At 42.5% G+C, this 14634-nt stretch overlaps 1 protein-coding gene across 3 annotated transcripts in view; it reads right to left on the reverse strand.

Moving 5' to 3' along the window:
• The window catches only part of CHCHD3 (coiled-coil-helix-coiled-coil-helix domain containing 3), a 264641-nt gene that overhangs the window by 169335 nt on the left and 80672 nt on the right, over positions 1-14634 (reverse strand). For all 3 annotated transcript variants that reach the window (XM_036010917.1, XM_028525538.2, XM_028525537.2), the window contains exon 4: positions 737-854. In XM_036010917.1, the coding sequence (XP_035866810.1) occupies positions 737-854 (118 nt within the window). The remainder of the gene's footprint in view (positions 1-736; positions 855-14634) is intronic.

Consider the following 14634-nt stretch of genomic DNA (forward strand, 5'->3'; position numbering starts at 1 on the left):
ATGTTTTAATTATTTCTTTTCTTTAAAACAAAATGGTTCCCCCACCCTGACCAGTGTAGCTCAACTGGTTGGAGTGTCGTCCCACAAAGTGAAAGGTCGCCAGTTCCATTCCCGATCAGGGCACGTGCCTGGGTCGCAGGTTCAGTCCCTGACTGAGACGCATACAAGAGGCCACTGATAGATGCCTCTCTCTCACATCGATGTTTCTCACCCTCTCTTTCTCCCTCCTTTCCCCTCTCTCTAGAAATAAAAAAATAAAATCTAAAAAAAAAAAAAGATGGTTCCCCAAACCCTGGCTCTATGTTTTCCGCTTTCTAAGCCCCAGAGAGGGACTGGCCTTTGCTGGAGACCTCCCAGACGAACAGCTGACAGTTGCCAGGGCAGAGAAACGAGCCAGGCTGCAGGCCCAGGGTTTTCAGTGCCGTGAAGTCAGAGGGGGGGAAGGAGAGCACTGCGCACACACACCGTCCCTCCAGGCAAGATGCCTGTGTCCCCGGTACTGACTTTTACTCTTCTACTGCACTCACTCTGAAGTTACCTGCCCTAAAAAGTCCTTCATGGTTCATCTCAGCAAAGTGTTGGCTATTTGTAAAGGGCAAAAATCAAGGAAACCTCGGCAAAAAGAAAATGAGTTTTATCAATGCTAATCGCTGGCATGGAGCACGCAGCTGCTCCCAAACATCAGAGATTTCCTTACAAACCGGACATTTCTCTTCCTTCCACGTTTACCACTCACCAGGTGCTTGGCCTTGGCGCGCTCCTCCTCACTCGACACCCGCTCTCGGAGGATCGCCCTGGTCAGCTGCTCGTTGGCAAGGGCCCTCTCGCGCTCCAGGTCTTTGCCTTGCTTCAGTCTGGAAAGACAAGCAAGGTCTAACTAAGAAAGAAAACACTTAACAGTTGACATTATTTTTAATGAAATACTTAAATAAAAATAGAACCAGCTGAAATCATCTTGGCCTCCAGTTCATCAAAAGCAAGAACCTTTTCTAGCAAATCCCCACGCAAACTTTCCTGAGCATTTAAAATAACAGTTCGAAGACACGAAGTTCCTCCGTGTGACTGCTAAGCTGGTTTTACAAAGTTCTTCTTATGTAAAACTGAAATCTGCCCACCTAGAAATTCCATCCCTGGTGCCACCATCTGTCCTCTGGAGATACAAGTAATAAATCTAATTAACGAGCCATCGACAGGACAAATATTTGAAAGTGACCATCTCTTCCCCCTCAAAATGGGCTGAAGTCAACTGTTGACTGAACACACAGCAGGCACTGTAGGAGGCGCTACAGATGTGGTGCTGAACAAGACAGACATGCCCCTGTCCTCATGGATCTTATATCGCAGCAGGCGACTGAAAGTTAAGGTGTCTACCCTCCCACTGAGTAAGTCCCATTTGCCAACAATGCTCACATGCAGAACTGGCCTGACCTTTCAGCAGCAGGGCCCCTCGCACCTGGAGCCACTCCAGGGTGCCCCTGAGCTCCAAACTAGATGTAACACAGCAGACGCCGTCTAGCAAAATAAAACAGAACTGTACCTCCCAAGACCTGCACACAATGCTCATTCTATCAATAAAGCATCCAATTGCATTAGGTTTATCAGTAACCTCATCACACAATTAGATCATATTAAGTTACCGCTCACTAAAACCCCTCATTGTACCTGAAAAAGATAAATTACGTTGGCACCGATCTTCACCACAGAGCCTGGCACATAAAGGTATTCAGATAAGTGAGAGTACATTTCAGTCTAATTTCATGGACAAAGATTTTCTGATTGCCTTTTCTTCTTGGAGAGAATAACCCCTCTATACCATCATATCCCCAAAGGTTTAAGTGATGCTTTGAAAGGTAAAATTGTTATGTCAGTATAAGTGAAACTCTGAGTGAAACCTACTTTATAAGTGGAAATGATGAGCAACAAATTGAACTCAATACTAGTCTATCGAAGTTTAGTTTTAAAAATTCTTGGGAAGGGCCAAAGGAAAAAATTGTTACTATTTTTAAATTGCTACATCATCCTGATACCCTATAATTCTCAGAAATCAATTACAATAGGTAAAATCACCTTGTAAAATATATTCCGAAGTTATAATGTATTCCCTTAAACCTTGTTTTTGTGTTCTTGAATGAAGATAAATAATAGAAACAATTAAAACCAACATTTTGAAATTCTCTAATGCAAAAGTAACTGCTTAGGAAATTTTTTTCTTAAGTAATAAGAACAATCAGACTTACACAAACCAAACATCTCTATATTACATCGCAGTAGATTTCACAATAAGAGCAGCAACATCTTGATTCCATCTATCAACTCACTGGACATGTATGATTACACCACCTGGGAGCTTGTTAGAAATGAAAATTCTCAGGCACCGCCCCACACCGACTGGGCCCAGAATCTTGGCAGCGGGGGTGAGGGGAGCAGAAAACTATCTTTCAGTGAAGCTCCCAGGCAATTCTGATGCATACTAAAGGTCGTGGGCCACAGTCCTCAAGGACCAAAATGTAGTTGTACCCAAATAAATGCTGGAGAAACATAAAAGGTGAGTGACATTAAAAACGATGAAGTGGTCCACATGAGAATACTGTGCTGGTAACTGCTGAGGTTACTGACTCAGATTACCAAACTGTGCAGTTAAAGCATTTTCACAAGCCTATCACCTGCAAGTAAAAAATATTATCTACTTAACAAGTGAGGCAGAAAGTAAAATACTAAAAATTACTATCATTTATGGATCACCTACTAGATGACAAGCACTGTGCTCACAAGGCACTTTCGATGCGTATGGAAGACTATTATAAAACTTACATTAGAATACGAATTCAGTACAACTAGATTTTTCTCATGTCTACCACATTCAGTATATCACATTTTAAAAGTTTATTTTAATAATATATTTTTTCTGAGTTCACTTGCAAATGGCATAAATTTTCATTACAAATGGAGTTAAAAGTGGCTGAACTTTTAAGAAATGTCATAAAGTTTTGCCCAGTTAGTGAAATAAAAGCAAAAAGATGAGCACAAAAACCTTCACTGTTATAATAAAAAATAAAGGTTCTTCAGCTTGCAACACTTGGTACAGACGCACAAACTTTGGAGTTGGACTCTGGGTCCAAATCAAGGCTCTACTGCTTACTCGCTGAGCATTAATACTTTAGTGAACATCCCTGGGCCCTGTAATTCTCAAGAGTAAAATGGAATGGCATAATACCCACCTTATAAGGTGCTACATACACAAAGCTCTTAGCACAATGCCTGTAACAGAATAAGCATTCAATGGATGTTAGGTACTGGGTTGGCCAAAAAGTTCATTTAGTTTTTTTTCTGTAAAATAAAAGACACATTTTCACCAATAACTTTATTGATTTGGATATTTTGAGCATGTCGGCTATCTCCCACTATTGGTTTCTCGTGGGTAGGGGCCAAGGGTGCTATTAAATATCTTCCACTGCATAAGGCAGCCCCACCACAAGGAATTATTTGGGCAAAATGTCAATAGTACCAAGAAACTTCACAAACCACTTTTGTCACATTCAATCAGTCACAGCACCTTTTCTATACACTGCACAAATCTTGTTTGTTTCAATTGTGCTTTAACCTCTCTTGAAATAACAAAGCATAATATGCCAAAAACGTTGTATATCTTCTTCCATCTTCAATTATTAAAATGGCTGCACAAATATTCACCAATTTTGATTAGTTTTTTTAAATGTACGCTGATATGACAGCTGTCATAATACAATCTAACAAAATTGTTTCAAATGAAGTCAGACAACTAAGCACTACTAGAGCCATCACATGGAAAAAACTAAACAAACTTTTTGGCCAACCCAATAAGTAGCAAGAATAATAACAGTACCCACTATGGTGTCAGGAATACAAAGAAAGCAGCGATTTTCAGGAAGGAAGAAAATCTCCAAGTTTTTCACCAGAAAGAAGTTCTGCTTTCTTTTTATTACCTGCAGGCGGTTCTAAAATCACCTAAACATGGACAATACTGATCTGGCAGCCCCGTCCTTGCACTTGCCTTTCTCTCCTTCCCACCTGTCTGTAAGCTCCACAAGGGCAGGGACCCGGTGGGCTTCTGTTCCAGGCTAAACCCCGATGCCTGCTGCCCGGCAGGCGCTCGGCAAATACCTGGTGCGCGTGCCGGTACATGAAGGAATGAATGGCAGACGAACGGCAGAAAACAGAAGACCGGAGGACTTAAGAAACAACCAGAGACAAGTTGCAACCGACAAGGGCCGAGCCGCCACACTGAGTGTCACAAGTGTGATTTAATCCCAGTTACACCGAGTCACTTAAAACAGATGGATGTTTTAATACTTTCATTGTAAAAGGCATTCCATACTCCACGCTGTCAGAGACTCTGGAATAGCAACACCTAATTATGATTGATTCCTGGCTGCACAGACACTGGGAGTGGCACAAAGTGACTATAAAGAAATTATTTGCCTTTCTTAATAAATCCTTGCAGTTACTTTCATTTATCCTCACAAATAGAGCTGTATCTTGAGGAGTCCCGCAGTAAGTCCCAGAACAAATTCTCATTACTACCAGCAACTCAGCTGTACGATTTAATAAACCTCAGTTTTCGCAGCTTCAAAATTTGAAGGATGAACTATATTAATATATTTAAGTCTATATACTCTTAAGGTCCCTTGCAGTTAAAAGTTTTACAAACATCGTAAGTTAAATATATCAGCCCCATAACATAAAAGCTCCCGACAACGGTGGTGGCGAGGAGTAAACGAAACACAGGAGCACTTTCCCAAACTGGGTGCTCCCACTCGGCGGGCACTCGCGTCTCTAGCCTCGCCCTTACAGTTAGTTTCCTGCCACTTGACAAACCCTGGACGCTCAGCCCGAGTACGGGGAATTCCCGACGCTTTCAATATACAATCATGGGGTCACGGACACTGTCCTGGTTACCGAGAATAAAATGAGGAGCGACAAGGGACAAGAGCCCTACCTTCATGAAGCCCAGACTCTGAAAATGTGTTGTCTGTAAAATGTGAGGATACTATGAAATGACAGGAGTGAGAACAGACACCTGAACTGAAATCTAACCAAGAACTAATTGCACAACACAGGGAAGGAGGCAGCGCCTTTGCGGAGCCACCAGTTGGGTCTGGCGTCCCTGAGAGAGCGCGCGTCCCTTCGGGCTCCAGGGCGGCTGCCTCACCCAGCAAAGGCTGGCGCTGAGGGGCTCTCTTAAAACTCACGCGTGCACACACACCACAGCACACACGCAGCACAGGACACAGGACATTTTCAGTGAAAATCAGTGCAAGGCTTGAAAGGGCCCACTGAGGCTCAGAATCACCTTTGCAATTTTAGGAAAAAATTAGCAAATTTTAGAAGGCAGCTCTGCCTTCTTTCCAATTACTTTGAAGGGCCGAGTTTCACAAAAATGGTGGAACTAGTTGAGGTTTTCACTTTAGAAGTAAAAACAACAGATTAGAAGTTTCTAAGTGTATCACCCCTATTTCCCCAACCATCCCCTCCATGAAAATCATTTACAGCAATATTTTCCTCTAATAAGTTTCTTCTTTCACTGATTCATTTAGATTATCTAACAGCTATTCTGCAAAGAACAATTGCTTGTATTCTCAGAAAGTCTCAGTTCTTTCTGGAACGCCCCTGCAGTGTCCTTGGTCTTATATTCCATCAAGCTATTCTAGTCAGTGGCCATCTATGAAAGGGCAGATATCCATAAGATCAAACCATTTTTCTCTTATTTTGAGCCAAATCAGACACCGAGGCTTTCGGGGCCTCACAGAGACCTGCAGCCCGGGTCCCCATGAATTATCCCACAATAAAACTACATGTACCAAGTGTCTCAGAGAATACACTCTCTTTATTTATTGGCATTTCCCACCTATTATTTCAGATCCCCTGGCCAGATATTCTACATTAAGCCAGTGATAATAAGTTTCATTTAAATTTCCTTCTTTTAAATACGTATCTCTCCCCATTTAAAATCTCTAGAGTTTTAAGGAAAGTAGTAGGAGTTTAGTGTAAACTTTTCTTATTTGCATTAAGTAATTGGAAAGCTTGCCTAAGCTTTAATGAAACAAACAGCCGTCAGCTCTGCCCCTCCACAGCGAGCCCTGCCAACATGGTCCTCTTCTCAGAATATTCTCGGTCAGGGGAGAGATGTAAGACACCCCAGCAAAACTGAATTCTAAAAACCACGTAAACCTCCTGTAATGAATATTATTTGAATACATTCTTTTAAAGGAAAAAATAGTAACAATAAAGCACTCATACACATCCAGCTTTCACAGATACACACTACATAAATCTAGTTCTATTTATTTTGGTTTGCACATAAAAACGAAGGGGTCTAAGAAAGTGGGAAGGGCATTTTAAGGGTGACGGGAGCAAACTGGAGCTAGGTGTTTTTCACACAGTCCCCGTCAGCGTCCTCCCTGGAGGGGGCATTACCACCTCCCCCCATCTGTTTCACACGAGAAAAGCTGAGCTGTGGGAAGGACACAAGAGACGTGAAACGACCTGACCTGACTCCCCAAGCCACGCTTCTTCAAGCTCCTGAAGGGTTAGCTCCCTGCAGGAATCAGTTTCCGTTACATGACTCACCTCTGTGGTCACATAAGGGCACTTTTAAAACCCTGCATTACCCATAATTATTTTAAAACAAGCTCATTTTTATTTGTTCTCATTATACCCAGTCAGAGTCTGCCAGAGTCAAAACTACCCCCCGCCCTCTCCCACCACGGTTTACCATTCAGTGGTCCTAAGTGTTGCTCTGAACTTGTATTCTGCTCGTTTGGCCACTCGCAAATCCCCAGGTTTATCTTTATGCAGGCTGACAGGTAAGGAATTCTACACAATTCTAGCCTAGAAAAACGACTTCATAATTTAATGTAGAAGGCCATTATATTACTGAGGGAAAGTTGACAGGAGCCTCAGATAATGGGAGAGAATAAATGGGAAACTGAGACTGTTAAGAGGGAAAATGATTTGACAAAATAATTCTCTAACACTGGACAATGACCATTATACGCAGACAAGATCTGCAAAGTACTGCAATGTACTGGACTCAGAAAGACCGTTTAAACACTGGAAAAGAAAAATGAGGGTCTACAACCTCAGAGGTCATTTTTAATGCTAATGATGAATTTTATTTTAATGCATCATACTCTGTCAGAACATGCTGAACCAGCATTCAAAATACTGTTTACTATTCATTTTTTAAACAGGAAAGCTGAGTCGGTAATTCAACAAACTAATTATAAGACTATTAAAAATAATGCCAGAACAAATATACGACTTTCTATTAATAAGACCTTACAAAAATAAAAGTACACAGCAAGCTTAATACTTTTCAGATCAAATTATTTAAAATCCTGAAAGAAATGTATGTCCACTGAGATTTCCAAATAATTAGAGACAGACATTTATGTAGCCCTATTATATTCATATATCACACCTATATGTAGCTCCATTAACATCTATATGTAACACCCGTATTTGCAACAGATGAAGAGCTACCATTTATTAATGCTTCCTTTGTACCAGGTACAGTTCTAAGCACTTGCCAGGTATAACTCATTTAATCCTCACAAATGCCTTATCAAATGGACCGCTGTGTTTTAAATGAGGCGGCTGAGGTACAGAGAAGCTATGGAAAGCCAAGGCTTACCAAAGTTGTAAGTCACTTGTCCAAGGTCGCAAGGCTAGTGAGAGGCGTAGCCAGACAGCCTGACTTTGGGGACCCACAATCTCACGGAAGAAGACAGATGTACACACACACATACATATGAGACCGTGGGCCATGGGCTAAGAGCTTTGTCTCCTACACCATCGCAGCCAGACACTAAAGTGTGCCTGGATTTTGGCAGACATTCAACAGATACTGCTGAAAGAATAAATACAGAGTATGAGTAAAGTCTAATACTATGGAACATTGGTACTCTTTATATAATGGTTACTTAGCAATAGCTAACACTGTCTTGGAAAGTCAAATAACTGCAATCTAGCTAGCCATGCAGTAAATCAGTATTATTTAACCGCACTATGGCCTGGTTCTGAGTATAACCGAGAAGATATTTATTTCGGTCATCTATGCTTCTACATAAATATCACTTAAAATGTCATTCAAATTTAGTAAGGAAGGTTTCCCTCCTTTCTACAAGAACATTAAAAACAAGTGGTTTTGTTTGCATTCACACTACAATTCAGCCACAACCTGGAGGTTTTCCAGGCAAGCCCCCAGGTGGTGCTGGAGCAGGGTCCTCCCGCTGCTGCCGGGGAGCCCCGTGGCCAGAACCCGGCAATGCCCCCTCCCCCTGGGGGGATCAATGACCACGTGCACACACAGTGCATGTCACTTTGTACCCGAAGTCCCCATTTCGGTTGTCACCTGGGAACGGGTTCTACCTGTCCTGTACTCTCCTCCGATCATTTTCTTATCAAATACACTCTCCTCCTAAACTAGAAAACGTGTTTACATTTGAAAACCATTCTGGTTTTAGTTCCCAAGTTAATGTCACCACATTCGTGGCCCACGCACCCCCTTCTTCCTTAGGAATTCACAGTTCAACTCCCCGAGGTACACACACGACACGGGAGCACCCTGGTCTCCCCTCTACTACACGGACCTACGGCTGCTGGTTCGTCCGGCTTGACTGAATATTTAGAGACATCTTCAACCAAAATAATCAACTTTTTATCTTAAAGCATGTATCAACTGCTATACTATTCAAAATACAACTTAAGAACGGTAGAAGTGGGGAGGCAGAGACACACGCTGTTGAGCGGTGCCGTACACTGTTCCATGGAAGGAGTGGAGGGAAACGCCCCTATATGACCTGTTACTACTGGAGACTTGACTAGAAAGTACCTGTGCCCCTCCCCCTCGCAAACACGCACTGGATGGGTGAGTTTACTAAGATGCTGGCTGAGGACAACCATCGAGTCAGCTGGAAGAAAAGGGAACTAAGGGTAAATGCAGGTATCTCTGGGGTAAATCCCTTTCGCTGGTCCAGATGGGCAAGCCATTAACTCCCCCCCCCGCCAAGCACCCAAGCACTGGCCCCTTTGGAGATGAGCAGCTGCAGCCAGGGATAGGTGGCGGTGGGAGATGGCTTCCTCCTGAAGATAAGAAACGTGGACAATATTGCTGGTTTGGTGACCTGAGCGGCAGGGGTGGGCATCTTAGCAGCATCCCTGCACGTACAGCAGCTTGGTGTCTTAGTATCCTTACGGACACAAAACATACACTGCACCTTTTACAGTGTTTTGCACTTATGTTTCCTTTTCATAAAGGTCCTATTTTTGCCAGGACACATACTTTGAAATTATGTCCTTAGTTATTGTGGTAAGTCTTGGGAAACTTGGCCCAAGAGAAGACATTACCCTTTTCCATTCTAAGACCAACACTTCTCTTTTCTATTTCAAAGGACTTTCAAGTCTGAACCAAAAGGCAACCCCTCCCCATCTACCTGCACTATGCCTCCCAGACACACACACCACCTGACTCACGCCCTCTCTCCCGTGGTCAGCGCTTTCACGGTGAAGCTCAGTGGATTCCTCCACCAAGGCCAGGGCAGACATTGTTAAGGAAAGAATGATTACACAAATTCCTTTATTTTTTTTTTACTCAAGTAGTCTTTTAATAGCTAACCGTTTTTCATTCATATGTTGAACCTCTAATCTGACTGATGCACAAAGGTTAGTAAAGACAAGTCTTTGTCTTCACAAATTGTGCTTGTTATCCTTACATAATTGGGCTTCTTGATTCTTTTCCTGCTCAGAACCTTCGAGGGTACCTTTTCTCATCCTTCTTTTTGTTCGGTACCACTTTGCCAATCCAGTAACTTTTAACCTTCACTAAGGTTAAAACACGTTCCTTTGTTTTAAGTGGACGTCATATAGAGAACACGCAGCCCTCGGCAGGTGTGTGACGTGTTCGAACAGAATCTGACATCCTTCACCCGTACGTGGCCGTTGTGACCAGTCACGGTTGTCAACAGTGTAACAGCTGATACGCTTACTTTTTTCTCTTCCACTTTATATTATGTTTACTATTAATTTGATCTTTCTTCCTTTTCCTTTTATTAATTTCATCTTTTTTCCCTTTGTGTCTTGTTTCCCGAGTACAGCATGTCACTTGCCATCTCTTCCTCTCTCCAAAGAATCTGTCGGGTTTCTCCGTGCGCGTCTGGCCATCCCCTTCCTGGGCATCCATCCGCACTCTTTCCCCTACTACTGTTTAAAAACACAGTTCCTACTGTTTAAAAACGCAGTCACTGCACTCTGCAAATGCAGTAGGATGGTATCATTTGAATACTTTTGACTTTCCCCTGCCACCCAACTCTTAGCTAAAGAAAGAGTTCTGTGCTTTTAAATTCATACAATCCTTTAGGTCTCGTTTTCAAGAATTTCTCTTCAATCTGAAGAGTCCCTATTAGTACCTTTTGGTGCTCCCAGCCCATCACTCACGCGCACAGTGCCAAGACAGACTGCATGGGTGCGTCCACTGCTCTCCACAAAGTGCATTAACATCTCTTTCTTAATGTCTCTGTTGTAATTAATTTGTGATGTGGTTAGACTTGCTTTTCTTTAAGCACTTTCCTAAGATGGACCACTCTGTCAGACATTCAGCTATGACTCCCAGCATCACAACCTCTTCTAGCCTCTGCTTTGTGACGTGGGAGCTGGGAGCCTCTTAACCACATCTGCTTTGCAGCCGGGTCCCTGTTAGGCTCTGCCAATAGAGGGAGCCAGAGGGAGACCACAGGCTGGAGGAAGAGAAGGCATCTCTCCTGTTTGCGACTGTGCCTTTCCCACTGCTCAGGCCTGCCTCACTGCTTCCCAGTAGGCAGCAGCACTGTGCTCCTGCGGCACCAGTTTAATCCCATTTGCGGTGTGCCCACACTTGCAAAATCAACCTCAATGCACCCCACAGTCTGGAGACACCACCCCTACCCACTGGTAGGCTCCTCAAAAATCTGAGTCCCAGACCCTGGCTTCAGACATATGAGCCTGCCAGCCAGGAGACACCCCCTCCTCAGATACCTGAGCTGCAGTCCCAGAGCCCTGGAACCCCCTCCAAGCTTCAATATCTTAACAACTACTGCTTCCTGTCAGCACTACCTCTGGGATACCTTAGAGCTGCACTGTCCAATACGGGAGATATTACCCACATGTTGGCTCTGGAGCCCATGAAACGCAGCTTGCCCAAACTCAGATGTGCTGTCGCAAAAAGCATATACTGGATTTTTAATACTTAGCATGATAATGTAATATATCTCGTTAATAAATTTCATCACTGATTACATATGAAAACCATAATCTTTTGGGTATACTGAGAAAAATAAAATATCTTTGAATTATTTTCACCTATTTCTTTTTACGTTTTTGGAGAGGCTACTAGAAAATTTTTAATTACATAGATGGTTCAGATTATATTTCTATTAAACAGCACTGCCTTAGTGTTGTTGTTTTTCTGCTCCATTGCCTCGTTAACAATTCTTATATTAAATTCTCTTTATAAAAATAACTGATGAGTTTTGTCTCCTTAATGGACTCTGGCTGCGAGCTGATAACATTAATAAATTCTCTAAAGCCTTGCATGTTTATAAGTCTCTTTTTCTCCCTGACAGGTAAATGGGAGCTCAACACAGAGTTTGGGGATTCTGGCCCTTTTTCTCAGGAATCCCTAGAAGTCACTCCACCGCCCAGTTTCCAGTCTGGCAGAAGAAAACCCGACTGATCCCATTTCCTTTGTAAGTCAGTGCTTCTTTCTGCCAGGGAGCCTGCACGAGCTCTCTTTTCTTCATCCTCACGTTCCGGAACTTGAGCGGTTGATGACTAGGCGAGTATCTTTTCTCACCCACCCCGCCTGGCACGGGCCTGTCAATGTGCGGACTCTGAGGAATCTACCAAAAATCCCAATTCATTCTGACAAAAAGCATTGGGACCTTTCACTCTCTGTTCCATTTAAGTTATTTTTAGTATTGAAAGTTTTAACATATAACTTGTGCCATTTAAATGAAAAAAATATGCTGAATATTCAACAAATAATATTATAACAGCTACCAGGCATGGAGTACTCCCTGTGCCAGGCATTTTCACAGGTGTTTTACGTAAGTTATCTCACGTAACCCTCGCAAAAACCCCTCAGAGCAGTTGTTACTCACTGTTCGGAATGAAAGAAACCAAAGTAGAGAGAGGTAAAGAAGCTGTTCAAAATTAGATGGGAAAACACGTGACGGGATGTGTACTCTAGGTTTACACCTCCAGTATCCATGCAGGCACTAGCTGCATGGTCTTAATTGCTTAGCTGAAGTCCCTCAAAGTAAAACATTCTGTGGGCTGATTCCAGCGTTAATATACACATCCAGTCTTTCTGCCCTCCCACTGTTGGTCCATTTGTGCAAGACACAACCTGCCCTTTGCCCAGCCCTGGTGCATCAGCACAAGCAGGCACAGGTCCTGGTATCAGGTGGCAGGAAGAGGCTAACAGATGAGAGACAGTGCACTTCCTCCCACTCTTTCCTGCTTTCACTCAGTCTCCCAAGGCTGAGGAATATCGCTACAGCGCTATTTCAAATGTACAATCTGCACATAAAATTACATTTGGTTTCGATGCACAAACTAACAATCAGAGCTAACTACAAAACACTGTATACAACATGATACAAAAATTTTATAAGGTTTGTGTTAGGTCTTTTTTCCCTTCAGAGTTACTAAGGCTGAGAAGGTAATAAATTAATGTTTCGGGCGCTCTGTGAAGGTGCACAAGCCAAGGCAGACCCCCCAGCTTAGAAGTTACAGAGGTGGCGATGCTCCAACCCCTTCACCAATCTAAGTGGGAAGGACAAGGACCTGTGATGCTGGCGTGAGGAGGGAGGATGCTCACCAGGCTTCCGAAATGGGCTCCTGACTGTGGGCCAGCCCTTCCAGAACACCACCTTGGCACCGGTACGCGGAACCAGGGGAGGCGCTGCAACACCAGTTAAAAACATCTTGGACTTAACTGTTTACATGTTCCGACAATATTTGATAATGTGAAAACTTCAGAAACACTAGGTAAACGGCATTCCTTATACAAATAAAACTCTACTTCCATGTTAACCGCCATTTCTGAATTTCCACTGTACTACAGGCCTGAGGAGCGGAGGCAACATTAGTCACTGACACAGTGCTCCAGTCTCACGCGGCACGACCCACGTGAGCCAAACCAACGAAATGAGTAACTATCTGTCAGCCGGCAGGAACTCGCTAGGCCCCCTTCATTATTTACACCACAATGCCCATTTCCACCACTTTTGAAGTAGCAGCTGTAGCTATGCAAGATGAGCCCACTGGCTCCTCCCATCGTCTCTGATGTACAGATCACAGGAATATTAACTCTCCATTCAAAAAAAATCCAGGTAATCAAGGATATTTTAAAATCAACCTACACTCTTTCACTGATTTCCCTCATTAACTGTAATCCATTACATGTCAGTAATCACTAATGTGTACTTTAATCAATATAACCATACACGGTCAATATAATAAAAAAAACTGCGTTGGCTATGTTATGACCACTGCCCCAAAACCAGTGGATCTCTTCATCAATTGTGTATTTTCATACCTTTTGCTATTTGAATTTTCCTTATGGCACCAGAAAAGTGATATTTTATTTATTTTTTTAATAAGTTGCAAATCTTTTTTTAAGATTTTATTTATTTATTTTTAGAGTGGGAAGGGAGGGAGAAAGAGAGAGAGGAAAAACATCAATGTGCAGTTGCTGGGGGCTGTGGCCTGCAACCCAGGCATGTGCCCTGACTGGGAATCGAACCTGCGACACTTTGGTTTGCAGCCTGTGCTCAATCCACTGAGCTATGCCAGCCAGGCCAGAAAAGTGATATTTTAGAAGAAAGAACAATTTTAAAAACAAAAATGCTTCTATCATTTTCTGTCATGGGAAGAATTTTAGGGCTTCTCACTGTAACCAACAGAGTTGTGAAAAGCCACAAGAAACCACATGTGTTCACGGCGATCCAGAACAAATCTATCGCAGAGACCAAGGCTTGAATTAGATCGCTGACACCCTGCAGAGTATTAAAAGTTTCCCACTTACTCCACAGTTCACAGGAGTCCTATCTAGCTACAATTTTGCAGAGAAGATGGCTGTCAGGGAGATTTGAAAAATGGTCCCTGAATCAGATACCGCAGTTTTTATAAGCAGCTAGAATTGTACTAACTCATATTCAACTCCTTGTTAAAATAATTTTAAAGATAAATATATACTGTCAAGGAAGAAAAATTTCAGAGGTTACTATAAATTTCATTAAGATATATGGCAGATGTTATGTGGAAGATGAATATTCATTCCATCTGGCTTCCACTGCAGTCATTTTATCTTTATAGTGATTTCCAAATATCCCAACTTAAAATGCTTACATTGTATAAAAATTCAACTACAACACATTTGTGGTGCAAACAGTTTGTCATTTTTTTTGCTTCGTTCAACACGACTAAGTTTGTTAATGTATTTTGACAGACTTGCATAACATCCTAAAATGTTTTGAACAATGCAGTTTAGGCCACAATGCAATATTAATGAGTGAATAATGTTCTTGAATATAAGATTTAATATTTAATGATTCA

The sequence above is a fragment of the Phyllostomus discolor genome, chromosome 10, assembly GCF_004126475.2.
Source record: "Phyllostomus discolor isolate MPI-MPIP mPhyDis1 chromosome 10, mPhyDis1.pri.v3, whole genome shotgun sequence".
Classification (NCBI taxonomy): domain Eukaryota; kingdom Metazoa; phylum Chordata; class Mammalia; order Chiroptera; family Phyllostomidae; genus Phyllostomus; species Phyllostomus discolor.